Source organism: Aptenodytes patagonicus, chromosome 5 (assembly GCF_965638725.1).
Source record: "Aptenodytes patagonicus chromosome 5, bAptPat1.pri.cur, whole genome shotgun sequence".
NCBI lineage: Eukaryota > Metazoa > Chordata > Aves > Sphenisciformes > Spheniscidae > Aptenodytes > Aptenodytes patagonicus.
Genome location: NC_134953.1, coordinates 64,471,130 through 64,496,495, shown reverse-complemented (window position 1 = coordinate 64,496,495; position 25,366 = coordinate 64,471,130). Strand labels below are relative to the sequence as shown.

The 25,366-nt window shown below is 34.7% G+C and overlaps 1 protein-coding gene across 1 annotated transcript in view; it reads right to left on the bottom strand.

The window, feature by feature from the left end:
- Nucleotides 1-25,366, bottom strand: part of FAF1 (Fas associated factor 1) — a 172,812-nt gene that overhangs the window by 80,046 nt on the left and 67,400 nt on the right. Inside the window, exon 8 of the mRNA XM_076340229.1 lies at nt 6,801-6,887. Coding sequence (XP_076196344.1) covers nt 6,801-6,887 — 87 coding nt within the window. The remainder of the gene's footprint in view (nt 1-6,800; nt 6,888-25,366) is intronic.

Sequence of the window (25,366 nt, the reverse complement as noted above, 5' to 3'; positions counted from 1 at the left end):
TCTTTACACCTTGCTGATAAGTATTAGTTATCTTTCTTTGAAGAATTAATACACTGTAGTTTCAAATACGCATTTAGGAAACCTGAAAATTCAGAGAACCAAAATAACTTTTTTTATAAGCTGATCTCATTCTCTACTAGAATCCTAATAATTAAATCATTACTAATAAATCCTAATAAATGATTACTAAATCATCCTAATAAATTATCATTTATTTTTAGCACAGAAGAGAACATACTGCAGTGGGCAGACTACATGCCTTTAAGCAGGTATCTACCAAGTGGTCAGGGCAAAACAGGCAAATTTTGAGGCTCAGAAAGGCAAGCGACCTCTTGGAGATCCATGGGACACAGGAGGTACATTAACACCAGCATCCTCCTTTCTTCCTTTCTTCCTTCCTTCCTTGCCTTATGCCTTCCCTTAGATAAGCAAATAAATCAGCATCAGCACTAATCTATGTGTGTGCCAAGTAATGCAAGGACATCCTTATCTTGCTCTGCTTGGTTATGCCCAAGAACCGGCAACAAAAACCAAGCCATATTCAAACATGAACCAAACGGATTTTTTTCCTTTTTAATAAAGCAGCAGTAAAAACTTACCAGAAAAAAAGATGATGATTAATGTGACAGCAGTTAATTCTTCATTACAAAGAGCAACTGGAATCTCAGATAAAGCCCGAGACTGTATTCTCTAAAAGCAGTAAAGTTTCAGTAACAGTTATAAAATCCTCCCTGTAGAACACAAGGCATCGTCACCAGTTAACAGAAGACAGCAGAGCAAACCCGGGATATGCTGAAACCAGTATGAAAGCTCTGAACATCTAATGAGGAAACTTGAGTCCTTTTAATTACACTCTGTGTTTGGCAAAACTCTGAACAGCAAGTGGAAGCACTGGTCTGGATAGAAAAGGAATCCAGGACACGAGCTTGGATATGCTACCTGCCTTTTATCTAGTACATTGTTTATGGGAATTTTCCTTAAGCCCTCCATGACACACTAAAAAAGCTCCATGTGGACCTGCTCTTCTAAAGAAAGGCTCTGTTCTTTCAGATGGGAGGACTGTCTCAGCAAAAACCATCAACACTGTAGACAAATTGTGGTTATGAAAATATCAGATTATACATAGAGTCAACTGCACTCCTCTCTAAACACGCTTCTTTGAAGTCTCTTCCTTCCCCAAAAGATAAGAGATTAACAGAAGCACCTGCTCTCAAAGATGAAATTTCTATTTGATCAGTGACAATAAACTGTCATAAAACACTCTTACCACCTCACCAACTCTCAATACACCTGTGTACGTCCAAATCAATCTTGCTGCTCTTCCCCATAAGAAACATGAGACCAGCCTCAAAATTCTATGATTTTACTGACCATTTAAATTCATGGATGAAATGAGTTATAAAAACTAGAACCCTTTTACTGGTAACTAAGAAAGGTGATCTTAATTTTCCCAGATTTCTGAGATCACGGCTACTGCCATCCAAATATCCTTACATCAAACAGAAGCAAAGACTGCATTTCCCATTTCTTTCATTTCCAGGATTCTCTAACAACTGAAAAAAGCAACATTAGAACTGGATCACAAGAAGCAGAAATGTGAGCAGAATATGACAAGCGTTTTCTTCTATCAGGACTCAACATGGTCAAGAATGCTGAAAACGGAAAGGTTAGGGGGGTTTTGTTTGTTTGTTTGTTTTTTAAATCATAGCTACTAGACTGACTTGTATTTTTAATATAATGATACAATGGGTTTTGTTCTTCAGTGTGCACTTCTTGCATTTCTGTAAGACTCATTACCACACAGTGAGGAAATAAACCCTTCCCAAAAGCAACGTGATAGGCGTAGATCACTTCAATTGAGTTATTTTATGTTTTAAAATTGGACAATCCTAAACAAATTCTCTTGTGATGAAAAAGTACAAACATAACACAAAACTGATTATCCCTGACCTGGTATTTTTTACATAAACAAAATTAATTCCAATCAGTTTATCTTATTTTTTATAAATAGAAAATAGACAAGGGGGTGGGGTAAAAAAAAATAAATTGTGAAGGAACAACTGTAACCTCCCTCTTTATTCTGGGGAAAGAACATGATAATTCATCATACTTTCATCCACAGAAAAAAATCCAAGCAAGCCATAAGTCAAAGTCAGAAGGTTATCTAAAATAAAGACATTTAGGAACTGTTTATTAAATTACTCAGTTACTTTTCTGTTTCTTAATGATGATGAATGTGCTGCTTCATAGATTCCCATGAGCTTCCAAACCTGGGTACTACCGATTTTCGCTACTAAATTGGGATTACAGTATAAATGTTAAATTGAAACTTTACCATATTCCTGAACCCACATAACAAAACAGACTGCAAGTATTCTTCTAAGCATCTAAATTAAAAGGATCCTGCCAGATCCACTCTACTACTCTACTGCAAGCGACTGATGAGAACCACAGAAGTAACATACAAAGTAATTAACATTACAGAAAATCCAAATTATAGTTATCATATTCTTACACAGAAAAAAACAGTTGAGTATTTTCTAATGATGTGTGTATTTTAATTTAAATATAGTCAATTTTACACTACCGATTAATAGACACTTTCTCTGTCAGGACTATTCATTCTTTAGTCATATCAATTCCAAGGGGAAAATTCCAAATGATCCAGTAAATGCAGACATGGCATCCATTACAAATAAACAGCCAGTATATGTAAACCTCACAACTTGTTTTCATATCCCAATGACAGCATGCGGTAATGAACTTTCTGGTCAGAAAGCCTTTGTAAGACCCGGAAAGGGAAAGAAATATATACTCCCAAATACTAATTACTCATATGCTTAATACTCAACCTCTTCAAAAATCTGGAGATCAGCCAAAAAGTGTCATAAATGGTTTGACTTTGTACCAGAACACCATTTATCAGCATTCTTAATTTCTATCTGTGCAGACTGTGCTTAGTACTTAGCAATGAAATAGCTAAATATAACAGCAGTGCTAATTAGATCATACATAAGTGTTTGAGAATTTTGATTATAACCTACAAGTCTTTATTAAATTCAGCTAAGGAACATCAACCACATCTGTTACAGCCGTCACAAAACTGAAGGTGGTTGTGTTCACAGGGGATGACGCAGAGCCTCAATACGTTAGTGGGTACACAGGTGTCATCTGAAATGTGACTCTTCAGTAGTGCAGCCAAGTAACTTGTAGTTGTAGACCTACTTCTGCCTAAACTAATATCCATTGGCTTATCTATACAGTAAAGAAGTACAGTTACTCATCTTGAAATAAGGATATGAGGTCTCAGCCAACCATACTGTTTAGGAAAACAAAGCATTAATGGCAGTAGGTGGAAGGATGGATGCTGAGTTCCTCTGTACGGAATCTGCATGCAAGGGCACAGTTACGACACTTGGCACTTCATCCTCTGTCTTTGTCTCTCTCCCCTTTACCCCTCCAAATCTCATTCTAAAAGTTTTACAATTTTTTCGTGCAGAAATATATTCCATTTTGACAAGCTCAGTCATTACTTACGAAGAAGCAGGCATTTCTCATCGCTACGCTGAAATTACTTAAAACAATGAACTAATTAAGAAAAAAGTTTTAGATTAAATACTGAGAACAAAAGCAGCACAAAAGCAACCTCTCCTCTCCTTCCCATATTGGGTTTTGCTGTTCTATGCTACCAAAATGAACAGAAGTCATCCTGCCAAAATAAATCGAAAACCAGTGACCTCAAGGGGGAAAAAAGTTTTACCTCAAATATACATGTGTAAAGCTAATATCCAAAAAGTCATCTGTTCTTATATAATTAAAATCACAATGTTTCCATGTAAAAACTGTAACTAAAATGCCACCTACAACTGATCTCAGATTTTTATTTTTTTTTTAAACACATACATATTTGAAGGTTTCTCATTGCACTTGGCAATAGCAGTAATTACCAGTGGAAATTTAGAAGTTCAGCCAATATAGCAAAGAGAAATGGAACACATTTCAGAAATTTCAGTAAATTATTCTGGCTTCATTTTCATTTTACAAACTCAGTAATGTTAAGGTTGTTACGATATCCAAAATAAAGATTACGAACAAACTGTGAATCTATTTAAATCAAATTATACTTATTTTTCCATTTTCTAGAATAATTTTCAAGACTTCATTATATCAGTTGATGATATATACCCCAAACCAGATAAATCAAGTCTTTAATATAATTAAAGTTTACTTAAGTAAACTTGTTAAAAAAAAAGAATGATTTAAAACTCATACATTTACTTTGTTTGAACTTTAACGAGCAGAACAGATACAATTCGTGGCGTTAAAATTATTCAGGCACGATAAAAGCTAAAAATATGTCCTTGCTGAATGGTGAACATGAGATTTCCACAGACAACGTATGCCTTGTTTCCCACAATCAAACTGTCACAGCATGAAAACATTCTCCTGCGTGTGGAGGTTTTGATACCCATTTCCCTGGTGAAAGTATGCAAAAGGATCTGAAAGAGTTACTGACAATTCATACAGTATCCCATATTTCATTAGATAGTACAAGCAGAGAACATATCTTAACTCTGAAGGGAGATGAAGCAACAATGTTTTAAATGACTATTGACTCCACTAAATTTCCTGATAATGTCAGAAGACTGTAGTCTGTCAGGTTCATAAGAGACTCAAGATGATACAGGAATCCAATTATGTGAAGTCTATTTAGTTGTCCTGTTTGCTAAGCCAAAGGTTAACGAGAACTGCACTGAAAAAACCTCCTGTGGTATTACAAAGTATTTCTTATGCTGCATAACATGTAAATGAAAAAGTATTTTAATCAAGTCTTTCGTTAACTCTTTAATTGCAATGGAATACTATACAATACAGCAAGTGAAAAACGACAGAAAAAGTGATTTTAAAAATTTGCCTCTGAACTAAAGACATCATGGCTAATTACTAAAGTAATTATTACTGAACATTTTTAATCTGCAAAGGAAAAAACGTTCAGATCACAGAACCATAGATAGTCATTGCTAACATTAAATCTTTATAAATAGTAAACTATGGCCTCTAATTTTAGACAGAAATTAATTATATTTTTGTTGGTAACACATTCAAATCTGTTTACACAGCTGACAAGTCTCAGCTGCACCAGACTCGAGCAGTGAGCTTTGAGGACTCTTCTGCTTTGGAGCAGATGACTCAACATTCACCGATTTCATTAAAGATGAAAAGGGGAAAAATTCACCTGCAACAATGTCACTTGTAAAAACAGACTTAAAACAGATTTATGAGTTTTACATATGTGAGGTATCCTATGCAAAAGAAAGGGGGGGGAAAAAAATACGGGAAAACCTAACAGCTGTGGGAAAACGGATTAGAAGTGTTGAGTTTCCAATTCTTTTTTGGGCTAATGTAAACTAATAAAATGTTAAAATGGATCCACATTTCAAAGACTGTAATTACCACACGACACCATGCTGTTATTTCAGATCTTACATCTATCATCTCAGCTATGCTCTTGAATACATGGACATAGATTTACCCACCTCTCTCAAACTTAACTACCGTTTCTGCAAACACTACCACAGACGTATTTTACAAGTATATTAGAAATATTAGAAATTCAGACAGTCTTTGCCCCCTTTTTTTTTTTTGATTAGCATAAATCCTTTAACCAGAGCAAAAAAGCAGCAGTCTTACCATACAAACAGCAATTCTCCCTCTACAAGAAGAGAGTAGAAACGGACAGGAAAGTAACGCACTGAAAACAATGCTAATACATAGAGAAAGCAAATCCCAATTCCATTTTCACTTTGTAGAATACTCAGGTTCAATCCCTAGTTTAAATGAATGATTTTATAAAAATAGAAATATTTTTTTTTCTACATTTTTCTCAGGTCACAAAATCTATATACAACATAACTACATAATTATTTCAGCATTTTAGGCTTTTTTTTTTTTTTTTTTTTTAAATAAAGGCTGACCTCACTAGCTGGCATTGGGAACATACTACCAGAAGAAAACTGTCTGAGCAAAACTGAAAGACATGCTGTAAAACACACTGTAGGGACAGCCACGCAAGGAAGCAAGTCTAATATTTAATGGAATTCTGCAGTTAAGTCCTACAATTTTATGAATTTGTAGGCAATTCACAGTTAGCTGATTCTCTCACTGAGGGTACATATTGATCTCAACTAAGATTTCCTTCCATTTCTAAATAATGGTAATTCTAAAACCTGCAAAATACATTTGAAAATTGAATACATATTGTACTGTACACATATTATTTACTATTTCAAAATGTAATCTTGCAAATATCCATAAATTCTTACTGGTCCAGCAAGAACCACAGTAGATACTTTACAAGCAAGTGAAGCTCTCCACCAATTTCAACAGGAACACCTCCTGCTTAAAGCCAGACACAGGCTTAAGAATACCAGTGACCTGATGAACACAACTGAGGAAAATATCTAGATATGCACTCAGAATACATGTAAAAAACAGGATTTCTTTTCCCTGAAGCTCTATCATTGCAGTAGACCTCCTCAACTTCCACAATGTTGCGCAGCACGTCTCCTTCTAGTCTAAAACATGCACTGAATCTGATGCACATTAATAATTTCCATGGAAATGTGCTTTAGTAAGCCAGTAATTTAGTATTTGTGCCTTTCAAGATAAAGTTCTGAAGTATGTGTAATGATAAGTTACTGCATATGGGACACTAAAAGCTATTGGGTGATTCTGATCAAAAATCCAAACAAAATCAGCTATTTGTAGGAAGAAATGAAATGAGAAACAAAGCTACTTACTGAGTCATCTGTGGCAGAAGGAGGCCAGCCTTCCCATAACTGGTGACGGACAGGGATACTAGTTAGGTCATACACATTTCGCTTTACCTAGCAAAAAAAAAAAAAACACCAAACCCAAAAAAAACATTCAGAACCTGTACCAACAGAAGCATACAGGCAAACTACATTCTTTTCATCATAATCCCAAGCTTTTTATTTTGTTTTTTTCCAATTACTTATTGTAAAACAGGTTCCTCCAACACTTGAAGATTCAGATCTGTTCCACAGGTTTGCATACAGCACTGCTGAATTTCAGTGCTGCCGAAAGCAACTGAACAAACTATGTTAAAGAAGAAAAATAATCTATAAAGTATCATTTGTAATGATACAGTATTACTGAAGTATCATAAATGTGTAAAACAATGTATAATACGAATTTTTCAGTAAATGTATTACAAAGTAATGATCAAACTGAAGGGAAGCAGAAGGTAATAACAAATTACAGTTTGTTACAGTTTTTGCTAGTTAACATACTCTGTTTCCACCTGAAAATTTTAGGTTCCTGCTAATACAATAAGAAAACCAACTATTTTTGCATAAGTTTCTTAAATGGGATAAAAAAATAAAAGTTATAGTATTAAACATGAAAATATGAATTAATAAGCACATTTCCAATGAAGACAGCCCATTTCAAACACTTATTAACAAAACACAAATAAACTGATTTTTACATCAACTCTTTTCTTATGCTATTAAAATACAAGTCTCTACCATTAATCTCACATGATGGTTGTCAGGAGGAAGGGAAGGGGAAAAGAAGAATGAGTTGAAAATTTCAAATACAGGAAGAATGCTGCAAAATATGAGAGTTACAAAACTCTTTCCTCAAAAACATTAACACAGATAAAAAAGCTGGCATGTTTTACCTAAGCGCACTTACCCTAAGTTAACAACTTTGTCTGAACAGAAAAATTATTAAAAAAAAAAAAAAAAAAAAAAAAATCAGTAAGAAAGCTGAAATTTGTCAAAATGAGAAATACTAACATAATCCATATATTTAAAGGTTTCTTATTCAAGAAATGAATGAAAGATGATTCTAAACTACCATGCTTAGGGACATAATACAATAAAACAAAGCGATATACTATACGGACATTTTATATAATTTGACCCTAACTATTAATCGGTACTTGCCATAGCTTCATCACGGAAGCACAGCTGAGTTTTGAATACATGGTAAGGTAATATGGTAATATAAACACATGGAATGTGCATATGTTCCCTCAAAATTTGGCATTTATTTTTAGTACAGAATGTACATGCAACATCTGGCAGTAGCTATTCATCTAAAAATGTGTTTGCATAATGAAATAGCACCAAAACTCTTTTTCTCAGGATCATCTTTAGAGAGAAATGCTGCACAGATCCTTCTGCTTAAATTTTGCACATAGTTCAAGCACATTAATACGTGGATGAAGGAGGTATGTGCAGACATTAAGTGGCAAAAGAACTGTTCTAATCATTGTAAATATCCTAAGGGGTGTGAGGGAGGAGGCAGGGATTTCCACACATACGCTTGCTCACAAATGTTGATTTGGGCAACATTCTTCAAAAGACTCTTCATGGCACTGCTGCATGAGTTTGCCAACAAATAAATACAACTGAGCAAATTCAGGGCATATAGAGAGCAAACACAAAGTACAGTGCTCTTACTGTATTTCCAGTTCTCAGATCCTCCATTCAGTGACTGTTGCTCATTCTCACTACTTTTAGCAGTAGTAGTATTTCATACTAATAAAGTGCCCCTTCGTAAAAACTGTGAAGAACTGTCTCCCATTTCTGGATAGATTTAATATATAGGCTGTGTGGGTAATAATTTCAAGACTATCAGTTTAAAGCTTTATAAATATAAATATTCTGCACAGATGAGTGGAAAACAATGGCTTCAAATTATTATCTAACAGCAAGATACGTTACTTCCAACTCTTGAGTCTACACTTCACTAAAGGATGAAAGTCAGACCATGTTGGTTCCTTATCTGGACATTTCAGTATGATAACATATAATGGGTTGGATTTTCAGCTCAGCTGTACATTCATTGTATATTTTAGAATCATTAAGATCTCTCTCCTCTTTTTTGTAAACCCAGTAAATTACACGTACACCCGATAACCTTTAGGTTAATATTGGTTTTGTTCAGGAGTTTTTGCAGGGAGACCTATCTGGTAACTATATTTCAATTAAAAAAATTTACAACTATATTTTAATTAAAAAAATTAAAACAACATTCTTTTGCTTTAGACACAGAATACTGAAGTATTTATTAGTAATTAAAATGCACTTCATATTAGTCCTTTCTCATATTTAAGCATGTTGTTATGCTTTAAAAAATACAAATATACTTCAATTATTAAAAACTTATTTAAATACATTTCAAATACACAGATATATGGTATATTCTTTTATATATATGAATATGCATATGTGTACACACACCTGTGAAAAATGGAATTATGGAAGACCGAACTCTATAGAATTTGGTATATGATCTCATTCCTACTGTTCAAAACAAACAGCCTTTCTTCACTGCTTCTTAACAAGAAGGTAGCCTGCTGTGCAGTATTCGTTTCACAGTAGTATCAAGGTAAAGAGAAGTCATTACTCCGTACTGACCCCACAACAGCCCATCAAAATGTAACAATACTGATCTGTGATCACAAGAATACGGTTCTTGCTATTTTAGTTTTCTTGCATTAAATACAGAGATAAACTGTCCCTGTGAGATAACTATTTTCCAATTACACATCAAAAAAGTCTTATTAACATTATTTTCACAATATAAAACTCTAAAATGAGCTATTTTCAAATAACAAGTGAAACTTATTTACAGAAACGTAGGCTCAATACAACTACATAATATTGTTTTCAAAAAGCCTTCAGAAGTAAAAATAAATAACTCAGAAGTCACATTCCTCAAATTCCCTTTTAATTCCAAAGTACAACAGAAAGGCATTATGAGAAAAACAGTATTTCCCTTCTTTCATTAACTCATCTGTAACTGCACTGAATTCAATAACATTCCTCTGCTATTCTAAGCTTGAAAGGCATGCTCGGGGTAAAGTGTTATGTTGGTATAAAGCACAATGCCAGACTGATGTGCTGGACAAAAGTGATCAAAGTTGAAGTAATTTTAGCCAACGCACAAGTATTCTGCTGCATTATTCTACCAGAATGACATCTGTTGAGCAACTCGTCGCAGAATAAACTAGTTGTTATAGACAGGCCTGGTCGGGTAGGGGACCATGTAAGACTTATTAGAGTAATGTTTGATTAAACAAACTGCTTGAGTTAAGATCATAACTGGATTTGGAATTCATGCCAAAGTAGTCCTCTTTCAAACAACAAGCTACAATCAATTATTTAAGATAAAATAAGCTTGCTTTTAAATAACTATTTAATTTTAGGTTTGTTTGATAATTAGAATACTACTAAGAAAGCAGACTGCAAAAGTTTTAGAGACTAGGAATATTTACTAATCAAGTACAGAAAACCCCTTTTCTTCATTAACTGACTTAATTTCAGTTTAAAGTTAAAGGAGGAAAAAGTTCGAAAGATTTGTATAAAGCAGAACTATAAACTACTTCTTCACTAGGCCACTGAAACAAAAACCTACGGCTATACTCTTCATGCAACTGAAAAAAGTTAGCATAGTAAATGGATGAAGTCTGGTTTAGAGCTTTTCTTTATAAATTCACGATATTGATAGGAGGACTGAAATCTTTCTAAATTTGTGTAAAGCAAACTCTAATTTCTAGTGCCATCCACTGAGCTACATTTATTGGCAAACTTTTTGGTCCCCCACCTTTGATCAGTTCGAAATACTAATTGGTGGCATTGTCTTTGTGCAGCCCAGAATTTCTTTTCATAATGTTCAGATGCCATGGTGACTGGCACATTACTATGGCAGCCACCCTTCAGATTATATCTCCAGAATATACGAGATCATTTAAAAACAAATTAAAGGCACATCTATTTGGTTCCGCAACTCAGCTGTGAACAGTATCAACACAACCATTTACACCAAAAAAAAATACCCCATATATTTCAGATGCAATTTTACTTGGAAAATTATGTATAATTCCTGCAGAACGCCCTGCCTTGCAGCTATACACTGATGGTGGAGAAGCACATGAAGTTTTACCTTCAGCTCATTTTCACTGGTGTTAGAAGGGAATTAAAATACTAAACAACTTTTACTATTTTAAGAAAACCCATACGTCAAAGCAGCCAACACACTGAGAAAACTTCCCAGATATAGGCAGAGTCTTACTTTCTTATCTTCCACTGTTTTTTTTAAGCGATGAGTATGTTGCTTTAAAAGGAAGGTTAAACACAAAAGATACACTTTGTTTGTAGATATGAAGTTAATCCAACATTCAAAGCCCTTCCACATCCATATTAGTAAGAATAAAATGAAGTAAAATGTATCACAGGGCAAGAAGTCTGTACCAGGTAATGTGATGATGATGACGACCTTCTGATGGTTTCACTTAGCAGGACTAAGTAGCTATTTTCTTTTCTCTGAATTAGAAAAATCTGAAATCTACTGTCAAAAAAAAAAAAATCTAACACCTACCGAATTGTTAAAAAAAATAAATTTATGCTGAATCATCAAAGAACTGTCGTGCCTGAATCCGTACCTTCGAATCACAACAAATCACAACAAAGTTTAACAGTAGTTTCCCTTAGGCTGTTTTCCGCTTATGCAGGTACAAAGTTAATTGAAATAATGTAGATAATGAACTTTTGTTAGTCTTATTATTAAATATAATTTATGCAAAGCTGTAAATTGGCTGAGATGCTAAAGACTGTTCCAGGCACATAGGCAGCATGAAAGACAGTGCAAAAATGAGTGCATGAAAGGCAGACAAAAGGAGCAATAAAGTCAGAGGACTGTGAGGAATGTGGAATGCGAGTTGGGGGACGCGGGGAAATGAGATCAGATGCAGACAGAGCAAGGTTGCATGGGGCACTGATAGTAAAGCAAGAATCTTGACTTTGACATTGTAACAGAGAAAAAGCCAAGACAAGTAAGCAAAATTTTCATGGGACAGCAATGATATGGGTGGGGCAATGACAGAAATGCAAAGTAAGGAAAAGCATTTTGGTGAAGAAAGATGGAAAGAAAGGAGGCAAAACCAGCTAAAGCGATAGTCTTCAAGATTATAGAGGAAAGCCTTTAACATCTCCGCCAGACAAAATTCCACTGACAGATAGCAAAGAGCATCAGGAATCTGGCAGTAATACATGGAAAGCAGGGGCAGAATCTACCAAGTTTCTAAGCATAGAGAGGTGTCAAAGGTGATAAAAGTGGTGAATTTGAAAGGATAATGATGTTATCAATAGTTATGAACAAAAAGATGGGTCAGATAAAAGGGTAATTTCAGTTAACTATGGACTAACAAGAACTATTAAAAATATAGAGAAGTAAAACTAGAGAGAAACAATTTCTGAATCGGCATCTCTGCCACAGCCTATTGCAATAGATTTGGTCCATAGTAATAGTAAAGACATGGGACAGCAAGTTAGGACAGAAAATGAAAAACAAAGATAAGTGATCCATATTTAAAATTTTCCCATAGCAGAGAAAAAGTATTTTGCATTTTATCAGGAAAAGGCTACCAGCAGTCAATGAAAAACTGAATTTCTTAACTTTAAGAAGTGGTATGTGCAGTAATTTTTAGCCAGGAACCCACAAGTAGGATATAGTCATATATAGCAAGTAATGTACTGTATGAACCATGGCTAACATTAGCACCCAAACCAGAACTCTCAGGTCACTTTATGCAAGATTCATTCGAGGGGAATGGTATAAATCTGCTCCACTTACAATTTGGTTTGCCTTTTTGTATCTCCAGTACACAATATAATAAACCATATTAAAACATAAAGAACAAAGGTTATTCAAATTAGCAAATTTTAAATTTTAGTGTAGGCTTTACTTTAGAAACAATAATGCAATTCAAAACACATCAAATGATAACCGGCCTCTCCTTCTAGCAGCTGACTGAAGTTTAAATTATGGAATGCTTTCAATTAGTGAATTAAGATGTCAGAATTGGGATATTTTTAAATAACGGCATCTGCTTCTCAAGAATTTCATACCACTGAAACTCTCCAAGGAAGACTCACTATGGTAAAATAACTATTTACATTTGCACATATACTAAATTCACTCTTTTGTAATTGAAAGGAAAAAAATACGCTTCCAACCTAAATATTTAAAATCTATACTGAATGCAAAAGAACTCCTCTCCTGCCCAAGCTTGCCAGCCAAAAGTCAGTTGTGATTCAGCGCTTTTATGAAATACACAAGAACTCAAATGTATGTTTTATTACAATACATTCTCTAATTAATTTTCTATTTCACAGCTCTTCATTTAAACTACTATTTTTGCTTTTAATACGTCTGAAAAGATTCTGTTCTGCATTTAAGTTTTCCCCTTTAGTAGGCTAAAGCTTTGAAACCTATTTTCTTGTTTAATGCACAATAAAAATGCATTAAATTCTAACATAATTGGTTTTAATTCATTGTCTGAAATACCTTACTTGCTTATTCTATCATGACAAGTAAAACTGAAACAAATAAAAGCACCAAAACTTGTATACCTCCTGAAAGTAATATTCTCTTCCCTCTAATTAGGACTGTTTCATTTTCAGGTTAAAAACAATATGCAATTTCAAACCTTCCTAAAGGACCCTGAGAGAACCTGAATGTCCATTGTACGCCAGCCATATACAAAGCAGAATTCATCAGCAAGTTACAACACAAAAAAATCAGTAGAAAATTTTCTGCTAAGTTTTCGTGTACCACTTTCTTGCAATTAAACACATTTAATGTACAGAAAAGCCACTAATGTATCCAACTTTCACTTTACAGTGTATGGAACAGTGTTCAAACCAAAATAAACCCAGTTTAAACTACTGTTAAAAGTGGGTTGTATTGTACTGTAGCACTCAGTACTTGTGCCAATATCTTCATTAGAAAGCTTGTTGAATTCATTATGTAACCATTCAAATTAACTTAGGTTTGGAAAATAACATGTGATTTTTGTGACATTTGCTGATAGGAGTTCAAACAAAGAAGATTAAGTCACATTAAACACTAAGCAAAAACCAGCAAATACATTTTTTTATGTTTCCAACTCTTTAATTTCAATATCTAGAAAAGAGATTAAAGTACATGAATTTTGCCTCTCATTGTTGGAAAGGTGGAGTAAGAACTTCATATATCTAGAGTTTAAATGAATACTTTAACATAGATAATCCATACTATTTCCAATTTGAGTGATGAGGCAAGGAGAAACGGGTAACTACTACGAAAGATCAATTGGCTGAATAAGTAAATGCAAAGTTGATGTATTATTTTGCTATTATGTATTTTAAAATGGGGGAGGGAGGAAAATTTTCAGGAGAAAGAATCCGTAAACAGACAACAAACTTAACAGAGACATGATTCACCATAATATTTTAGTAAAAACCATCCCATTTAGGAAAATAAGATACTAGATATGAGGACAGATTCACCAGTACCACTTCAAGAAAGGCATATGGATTCTTTACTCCCCTGCTAAGCATTTATAGCCTCATTCCCCCACATTTATATCCATCACAGTGAGTCATCAAACAAAATCCAAACCAAAAATGTTAATTCCATTTCACTGATGTAAATTCTTGAGGACTACAGAGAGTCCTAACTACTTATGTGAAATACTACTGGCAAACTTTAAATGTCCTAAATTCAAAAAATAAACTTGTTTTTTCCTAAGCTAGTTGGCTATGTTCTGTCTACTTGTTCTACAGTTGAGAGAAAGACATCTTCAGAGACACTATCTACTCACTTTATAACCTCATTGAGCAACTATATTTCTGAGCTGTAACACTTATTCAAATAATTTAGAAATTTTTCTTAACTAGAAGCTGTTATCAGAAGCCCAGCCAGTTTAGGAATCACCAGATGATTTAAAAATTCATTAAGTGTAATGACATTTGAAATTCATTACATTTTGTAAATGCTTGTAAAGAAGCATTCATCAGTTTCCTTTCAGCAACAGCAATAACATTGTGAATAAATTACTTTCATAGATTTAACAATTATTAATACTTCATCATCCTCTATTTCATTCGTTGGACCTCATATTTTAAACCTCTTTTAAACCAACGCTTCTTGGATGTCATTTGACTTTTTTTTAATGGGTCTGGGCCAAGTTAGTATCTTAACACCACAACCTACAATAAAATGGTCCACTGGGTAATACTAGTATATTTTTGTGGTTAAAACCTGCAAATTTTGAAACAGAAAATAAAAGCAAGGCTTCAACTAAACTTTACTGAATCTTTTGACGTGAACTTCTGATTGCCTCATGCAATATATATCTATACCTACAATAAAATCTGAAAAGATGGATGTTTCAAGCACGAGATGTTCCCTCAAAGACTAGCAAGATATTTTCCCAACCTCAGCCTCCTGCTCAGACAAGGTTTGAGGTTTGAGAATTAATCTGAGCTCTCTTCAAGCTACCAGATACTACTTTTTGCCACTGCTTTGGATCTGGCCTTTTCCTGGGCTGCAGCAAGTGGCAAATGTTAAGTATATTCACTATATTATATTATTCACTATCTTCAAATTCTATATACAACTGTTTCACTGTCTCTAAAATATTGTTTTACTTATCAATGCCTCAGTTTTCTGCCAGCATACATGCATATTCTAATTATGTGGAATAAAGAAACCTCTTTGCTGATCTCCATCTTTAAATACCTAAATTTAGCTATCCTTCCAGAAGAGCGTTACTGCTAAATGCAAGTTACAATCTTCAGAACTTGATGCAGAAGTTACTGATTGCTGCTATATGGCCTGCACTGCGCAAAGGTTCAGCCTACATAATTATTATTATTCATTGCTTGTAGTGCCTAGGAGACCTAATTGTGATAATCCCCTCTGAACTTAAAACGGCATGACCCTTTGAATTTTTTAATAGAAGGTTAAAAGAAGAAACAAATTCCTATAGAAGAAGAAGGGAAAACACATTCTTAAGAAATTGAGGCAAGAGACACGAGTATTTAAAAAAAAAAAACAAACCAGGAAAAAAAGTCATTTTAGCAGAACACAAGCATGGGGTTGAAGTAGGGTATGAAAGAATTAGAGTGTGAGCTAGCTGTGACATTAGAGATTGAAAGGAAGATGTGATTAGGGTTAAGAGAGATCAAACAACAAAGACTTACTGCCAAAACTATTTTACAAATTTATTTGAAAATGCCTTAAAGACTTCTGCTAACAAAATAAAACTGACGATAATACTTGAAGTTTTCTGTTTGTTTGTTCTACATATAGTGCACTGACGCAGAAAAGACACATTCTGAAGTCTTGGTTTGTTTTTGCATTCAGTAGGAATGGTCATTTGAGAAAATATACCTATTAGTAAGCTAAATGAAGAAGCACTGCTCAATGGAAACTTTTAACTGACCTTTATGCACATTACGAAAAACAACAGGCAACTGCTACTACCATCTATTACCAGATCACTATCAAGAGGCAACTACTCTTCTGACAAAGCACCCAATTGCAAAATAAAGGGTAAATACAGTTTCTAATGTTGTTCCCTCAAGGAAGGATATTAATTTGCTGTAAAAACCAGAAAAATCACCAAAACAGATTGTTAATGCTACCATCCCAATTCCAGCTGCTTTTATGTCCTAAAACGTTGACAAATTACCAAACATCAGGTATTTTATTTCCATTAACATTTTAAGACCCCTTTAAAAATAGTGGGACGAACTCTGGAGGTCCATACTCATGCAAGAGCCTGCATCTGGCAGGAAAAATTAGACCTTAGTTTTACTATAGAAAATGTTACTTTTGGTTACCACCTTCCAGCAGATTTTAGAGTGCTTCACAAAGCATGGTAGGAAAATTACGTGAAACCCAGAGGGTTATTTTAAACTCTGCTGCAGCAGTATACAAGGCTGTAACAGAGCTGAAGTTAAGACAGATATAATAAAGAATATGCAGGCTGAATTAGGATATGTCTAGGAAGAAGCCAGGAGAGATTAGAAAAACATTGCAAATTAGAAAAGCATAATTATTAAGATCAGTTTGATGATCTTTGGAGCTAAAAAAAGGCGTATGAAAACCACTAGTTGAAACAGCTGGTCTACTAAATGCAACAGAAGACTGCACCAGGGTAACAGTTTCTATCTGGGCTAAACTGATGAGAGAGATCATCGGGAGTCAAGGGACAAGTAATTTCATATGGATTGCATACTTAGCAGACTTAATAGATAATCCTAATAAATTATCTCCGTGATTAAATCAGTAAGTTGGAGAAAAATATACTTTGACACTTACTGATCATGAAGTTAAGGACATGACCGAGATTAGTAACTTTGATCCAAGCTATTTAAAATTGGTATGAAAACACGATTTAAACTACTAAATACACTTTCTGTGCATCCCAACTTCTCTCAGACCTACCAGAGCCAGGGCCAGAAGCTACTGCCACTACTGGGTAATGGTAAAACATGAACAAAGGTTAGGAAGTAAGAAAAAATCTGCATGTCAGTTACACAGGCTTGATCCCAGCTTGCCCATATCACGTGCATATATTCAGACTACTGCACAAACAAGTAATTTTGCAGCTTCTGTCTTTCAATCTGTTCCACTTCCTTTGTCAGGAATTAGTGTGTGAACTCTTCAGCAAAAAGTCTGTATTATACTTCTCTGTATCTTATATTGGCTGTGTTGTTTCCTTTTTAAGGAACTAGTTGTCTTAATGAGTTACAGCATAGTGAGTATTTTGGATGTAGTCAGGTCCCCAGTCATAAGGACCTTAAAGACTATTTCTAGGGCTTGAATTATCACTCAAAGTGAAAGAGATAGTTGATGTGATTCTTGCAGTGAAAAGTAGATCTGTTATATTTTCACAGCTGTCATGTTCCCAACAAAAGAAAAGTTTAGACAAATTTATTTGAAGACAAACACCCTCATCTTCATTTCAAAAGAAACTAGTTTGTAATAGCCTAAGCATGATAAATACATATATTGGTCTTTCATCGCTTCCCTACTTGTGCATTTTCATGTGTCTCAAAAGTAATTAGTCATATCAACAAATGATAAAATAGATGGTCATTTTAGGAACTAATAAGGAGATGAATGGAAGTTAGATTTCCCATTCTTACTGCATTTAATTAGATTTAAATCTAATTAAATTAAATTTAATTTCTTAGGAAAGAGCAACATTTGTATTCATACTAAAAAAAGCACCTTTCCCTCTTCCAAATTTCTTTTCACTTTGGTCCAATGAGAGACTATATCCCACTGCCCCTCACAAATCTCAGATTATGATATGAAGACATACGTTCCTTAACACATTTCATCGATGGACAGTACCTTCCTCCATTCCTACCCAAACATGTTTCAGAATAAAACCTGATTGTTTCAAAGTTTTGGAAAATGCATAAAACACATGTGCTTCGGAGACAACCCTTATTTTAAGTGATATGCCTACCGATTTCAGTTTAAGAAACGGAACATCACAAAATCAGTATTTTGTGATGTGTTTTTTACTTGTCTCGTTTCTAGATAATTGATAAAATACTCTTTTATGCGAGAGCATATTTTATTGCTACTAGAGACAATATAAAATCTATTCAATTTTTTTTTAATGGTCAATATTAGAAAATATTTGCAAATTTAGACATTATGTGAAAAAGTAGTTCAATCTATGACTTTTGTGAAGAGAAGTACCACAATAGTGCAGAGAGTTATGTGGTACTTTCATGTAGAGAAATCATCTAATACTCCTCTAACTTCAATGTTTTACCTATTTCTTCCCACCACTTTCACCCTTAAAGATCACAGCAAGCCTGCTGCTTAGAGAAAAGAGATGGGTAGGCTCTCTCTGCAGTCCTTTTATTCTCAGTGCCAGCCAACAAGATGCGTCTAAAAAGGAAGATGAGCCATAGATCTGAAAATACTAATTTCACCAATACTGTATGTACTGTTGCAGCAACAGGACAAAGCTATTAGTGTGACTTGCACTGCATCTTCCAGCGTAGCTTGCAATCACATTTGTAACCCAAAGGAAAAATGACGTCCAAGGTGCATTTTCTCTAAAGACTTGCTGGTATCTTCACCACACAAAAGAGAATATGGGTTACCCAGAAACCCATCAATAACTCAACAATTGACTTGCTTCGTTGACCTAGGTTGTTGGTATCAGGTAGTTGGCAGACTCTTACATGTGAGAACTCAGTATGAACTCAACACTAAAATAAACTGTGATATCTTTCTCAGTCACTGTAAGTATGAATTTAATAAATTATTTTATGTGGTTGAGTTTTCATAGATATTCTATTAACGTTATTTTAAATTCAAGTTAAAATAAATTATAAAACAAGATTTACTGAGCTGCCAGTCAACATTCTACTAACAAAAACATTTCTTGGTACTTCCTCCATTTCATTTTCTTGTCTACCAAATCACCACTTCTTTGGGGGTTTTTCTTTACATCAACAGTATTCAGAAAGAATCTGAAATTCATTTCTGCTTTAACCAAGGAATGGCTGTTAGTTTCACATTGGAAAAGAAAATTATGCAGACAATCTGCACAGTGTATTTTAAGAATGTCAACATACACACATCAATTACAAATATAGTTACTAATATTGCTACATTTAAGGTATATGCATATAAGGTGCTCAGTTATTCTATTAACAAGCAGCTCTCCTACATATATATTTTTAAAAAGAGAGTCTATTTAACAATTCACTAACAAAGCTATTCCTTAGCTCATCCCTGCCATAACCTACTCTATTCAGAAACATATGGGAAAAGACATTAAATAACCAGTGAAAACCATGGACTTCTGGTATTAGTGCTACACATTGCATACCCCTATTCATTATTCCACCTCCCTTGTTTAATCTATCATTAAGACTCAGTGACCCTACACTAAATTTAAAGCAGATCCTTCCTTCCTCCCATGCCTAAATTCACATACTTTTCTAGTTGGGGATGCCCTCGAGTATTAGCCACTCTACAGGGTTTCTCTAATCTCAGCTCTGAACTATGTTGTGCTATAGAAGCAAGAAATTGCTGGTTTACATCTTTAACTATGGAATCTTCCACCAAAAAAAACCCTCATTTACTTAATAAGATAGAGAAAAATCTTTCACTTAGTACATATTTAACATGTACAAAAAATTATATAATTTTTATTCTATATCGTATAGAGGGAAATATAAAGTAGATTGTTTTAAAGCACTGCTTCCCTGTACCAGTGTCCCAAACACAATTTCATTGGAAAATCTTAAAGCTTTCAGAAGTTTATTGTCACATCTTAGAAGAGCTAGATTTTCGTTTGCATTCAAAGTCAACATGAAATAGTTTTCTAATAAACAAACAAAACAAAAAAATCAAGAAAACAAGATGATTATAAAAAAATCAGATATTAGATTTGCTTTTGTTTTTTAATGCAGGAACTAAAAATACATAAAAAATATTAAGACCTCTGCCTCTTTCATTTCTTTTTAGTGACACAGATTGCACTTTAGCAGCAGTGACAGTACAGGTGAAAATATATTAAGAGTTTTCTGAATAAGGGACAAGAATCATTATCATTAACATCTGTACCTATTTGTCAACTGTACCCCTGTCTTCCTCTTCCATGATAAGGTGAAAATTGATCTTCATCAGGATATTAAAAAGTTAAAGACAGTAAGACAGTGAGTATAGCAGAGATGAAATTCTGTTGAGTTAACGAATGAATCATGCAAAGGTGCAATCTGAATATAGATTTTTATCTTTACTGAAATAAGCCATACAATTTTGTTTTGGTTTCATGAATAATACTATTTTTAGCATATTTAAATATGTTTAGACGTATTTCCTCAAAAAATAAGATTAGTGTTGAAAAGAAGACCTGCAACCTGACCGAAAACCCCAGTCTGCATTCTCTTTGGCTCTTATTTCTTTCATTTCTTTAAGTCTTTCCCCAAACAAGTCAGCACCTGAACTCGTGGTAGGCATACGTGAGTCGTACATATTTGTAGAATACAAAAAGGTGAAGAGGAAAGCAAACTAGTAAGGTTCAAGTTGTCAAAAATCATGTTTTTCTACGTGCAGGCTATAAAGGGTTATTTCCAACTCCTGTTCATTATCAGAAGTTATCAGATAACAGAAAAATATTAGGAACAGTTAAAATAAACACAGTAAGCTGAGAGCAATTCTGGAAAACCTGAAGTCCAAATTCTACGCAGATGCAGACACAGGAAGATGAAGGAAAAGTGTTACCAGAAAATGAGAAAAAGCAATAAATATGAACTCTATAAAACTGGTACATAGAACAGTTTGGAGATAAAAATTATCTGGAAGCCTCTCCAATGAGGAAGTTTTCTTTACAAGCAGCAACCCTTTTATGAAGAAAAGAAGTCCTGTTTTGCTGAACCTAACCTTTTTATCAAAGGCATACTGGCACACTCCTGCCAAAAAGCTGCTTCACATGCTTGAACTGCATTTATGACAGAAAAGCTGACAAAAAAAAAGTCACAGAAGCTGTCTAGAAAAGAGTATTTTTCATAAGGGAGAAACCTTATGAAAAGTTCAGAACTTCGTTTTAAGTTTTTCAGGATGAGGGATGTGCACATTCATTGTCACTCCCTACTAATATTCAGGTTATTCAAATGAAACTGCTATTAGGAAGAATGTTTTGAGTGTGAAGATAACCTAAAAACCTCCCAGGACCTGTGCGAGACAGCAACACGTGACCAAAATCTAAAAAATGCTAAGATAATCTATATTAACTTGTAAGGCAGAATTTTCAGGAAGTTGGATAGCTTAGTATTTACAAAAATATACATGCTAAGGCCCCAGTTCTGCAGCTTGCAGTTCACGCATTCTTCCAGAATTGGACTGGTTAAATTAAAAGTTTAAGAAGCCCACAATACCGAAATCACATTTCCCTTCAAAATTCCAAAATTTTAAAAGAAAACTACATTATCTCGTTCTACTAAGAGGAGTGTACAACTGAGTCTCTCTCAATGCAACAAGAATTTATTCACTATATCTTCCATGGTGGCCGCCTTGGAGAATTGTCTAGCTCGAGTAACCCAGAAACCACACGCCGCTGAAATCACAAAGCTGTTTCATGAAGGCAGGGGTCAATATTTCTTGAATATACAACTAAGTGCAATTTCATTAGTGTTTGACCAAAACACTACAGGGAGTTACCTCTTCTGTAGATTCCAGTCTTTACAAAGCTTACTATTCATAAGCTGCAGAACAACAACAGAAAATGTAATGACCACTTCAGAAAAAGAGCTAATATGAAGCTATTCTGACCATTTTCACTATTCTACTGTGCAAACTTGTCATGTCAGCGAAACAGAAAGATTTGAATAAAGGTTAACTGAATTATTTAAACATACATATTATTTTCTCTGCGTTTTTCAGTCTTAGCTCAACATGCAACTCTAACTATTAAATAAGTAGTGAACACTATTCCATTTAATGAAAAAAATTACTTAAATTGCAGGTTATTAAAAACCCAGCTACTCACTTGCCCAAAAATACCTCCAATGTTGCAGAGAATTAACAAAGTCCCCATCAGAATTACTTTTTCTCTAAAATAAAACTAGAAACTATGTATTACAAAACAATACTCACAGATAACAAATATTAAGATCAGAAAATATCTGCTCAGCTCAAATTAACACATTTCTATAAATCAAAGCAAAATTTATCCTCACTTTCGTTCCTGTTACAGAATTATCACCTCAATAGCCAATAAAAAGAAAGATCTAATGAGGTATTTCAGTATCTCCCAAAGAAATATTTTCAGCTGTTTTTCTTTTAAGTGCTTGAAAGGAAGAGAGTAATGAATTGCTCCTGTGCAGCCTTTTTTATTATTCTGTTATAACAACAAGAGAGTTACACCGAGTCTTTATTTTTCACATACTTCAAAATATTTTTTTATCTCACTGCAACAATGGAAAAGGAAACCTCTGACCAGAAAGGACAGTTATTTAATAGCAACAGAGAAGTTCTGCTTTGAGCAGTAACCTTCCTTGTTTCTACTAATGGGTAATGGACTGAGATGACAAAGACTTATTGGGTAGCTAAGAGATACCTGAGAGCTCTAAGATCCAGGAAATAATCCAATATCCCTTGGGAAGAAGTTTCCATGAGAGACAAGGACATAGACTTCTACCAAAACCAGGTCATTCATCTGTATCTTGGTGAGACTCCTGGAATACTTCTACCTATTAGGATGAACATCCATTACTGGAGACAAGCAAGCACCCTCTAACCCTGAAAGTATCCACATACGTCATGGGGTCCATGGATTTGAAAGGGGGAAGATAAATCTGTTACAGTTCAGCAAGAACAAGCCAGAAACCTGAAGAAAGGACTGGGACACACTGATGGTCATTCACCTGCAAAGAGAGTATGCCCTGGATCTAAAATTGTTTTAAACAGGACAGTGAAATCATAATCACCTCTTTCATGGTCTATATGAGAACACTTAGAAGAAAATTAATTAGAGGCACATCCAACAGATCAAGAATGTATATAACAGGCCCACTAAAGAGATGTAAGGTCTGGAACAGATTCATTAGCACTTTTTTTGTTGTTTCTGGAACTAAAAGATCAGCTCTGAGTAACCACAACCTGGAAAGTTTGGGGGATATCCTCCAAGGTCTCCTGGTTGTCAGAAATCTTCCAAATCATCTGGGCACATCACCTTTGGACACTCAAACAGATGAACCAGAAGGGAATGGACCTTTCTGAAAGACCAAATGCTTTCTAAGAGAGGAGCCAAGTCTCTGAATGTCCTTGTTAACGTGTGATCATCACCTGGGTACACTGGGGTATGTGAGGCTTCTGCATACACACTATCAACAGCTGCTGGAAAACATTCTATAAAGAGCTTGTGATCCTGCCTGGGCGAGTGAGCTGTTACTTACCCGCCAATCATCAGGAAAGGGACAGAAAGCCGTGTATCCCATCACATGGATGGCGTGACTGCTGACAATAAATTTGGTGAATTTATTTTGTAGCTTTGTGTCTCTAAGTGACACGTACATGAATAGCAGTCATGACACGCTCACAGTCAAAGACAGTTCTTGGGCAAGAAATGAGCTGCAACGTACAATCAGGAATCTGGCAGGTTAGGAAACAGACTAACCGACCTCCTTGAGTAGAGAAACCTGCTCAGTATCATCAAAACTATCCACATGAATGTGAAAATAAAGGCACTCCGACCCCCTATTTTAAAGATAAGTATTCTCATCTTGTATTCATTTTAGATATTTGGAATAGTTTCTGTAAAATCCTCTTCCCTTGAAATAAGAGGCTATTATTAAAGCCCGATGGATTAGAAGACCCAGAAAAGGCTTGCCTCCAGATGTCTTGTGGAAACGAATTCCTGAAAAGCAGCAGGAAAAAAGGTTGCAGGGATGGCAGAAAGCTGCTGGTAATGGTGTCAGAGACAGACATTTTAAATTGTAATTCCAGACCGGAAGAAACATGCGTAATCTATCACCAAAGCTATGGAGAAAATGGACTGATCAGATTGGAGGGGAAGTAGGTCACTCCTTTCCAAAATCTTCAAAACTGTTTTGAAAGTAGAGATTGAGATACCAGCTATTGAATATAGGGCCATCTGTGGTGGCCGTGCCAATGATGATACCCTGAGGACTCAATCTTTATCATGGTTTGCAAGGAAGCCACGGGAGCAGGAAGTCATTCAAAGGCCTCTGCAGTTCATTCTGCTGCATATCTTTGACCTTATTGCAGACTCTGAAAGCATAGGATCAATCCATACTTGAAGAAATAGCCTCAGTTATTCACTGACATTCAAAAGATCATTTGCCTTAGTGACAAAAAAAAAAAGATCCTCTTTCTAGACTTTGGTATACAGGTAATACCAGAAAAACAGGAAGCTTCTGTTAATACGTCAATATGCGATATTCCAGATCTGATCCTTGGAAATAGGTCACTGAAAGATTAGAATCTGGGATGGAGATTTTGAGGATACGCTGATGTCACATTATCTTAAAAATATTTACAAACGCACATCAGACATTAGCCTTGGAAAAGATGTAAATTTAACCTGTAAGAAAGCCCCAACATCATCCAAATGAACAAGCTGAACAGTAGAAATTACAATCTTACACTTCTGTTTTTCAGTATCTGTCTCTGAATCAGAAGATCTTAAGACCTGTTTACTGTGCAGGGATAGAGAAGGATAGAAAAGCACATTTCGGAATAAAAACTGTGTAGAAATACTTGCAAATTAAACGCCTCTTTTGACTTTCATCAGAGCTTTCCTTTTAAAAAAGAATCAATAAAGCTTCACGAGTAAACTGTGTGCGGTTGTTCTTCCTGCATCAACATCAGTGCCAATTAAATTCTGAACCCTAAATCTTTATTGTTTCCTATTAGCTGCTAACCAGAACGAACACTGTGATTTTCTGAGATCCCAGGCTGAGACTTGCTGTAACAGCAGTTAGAAAAAATATTCTTG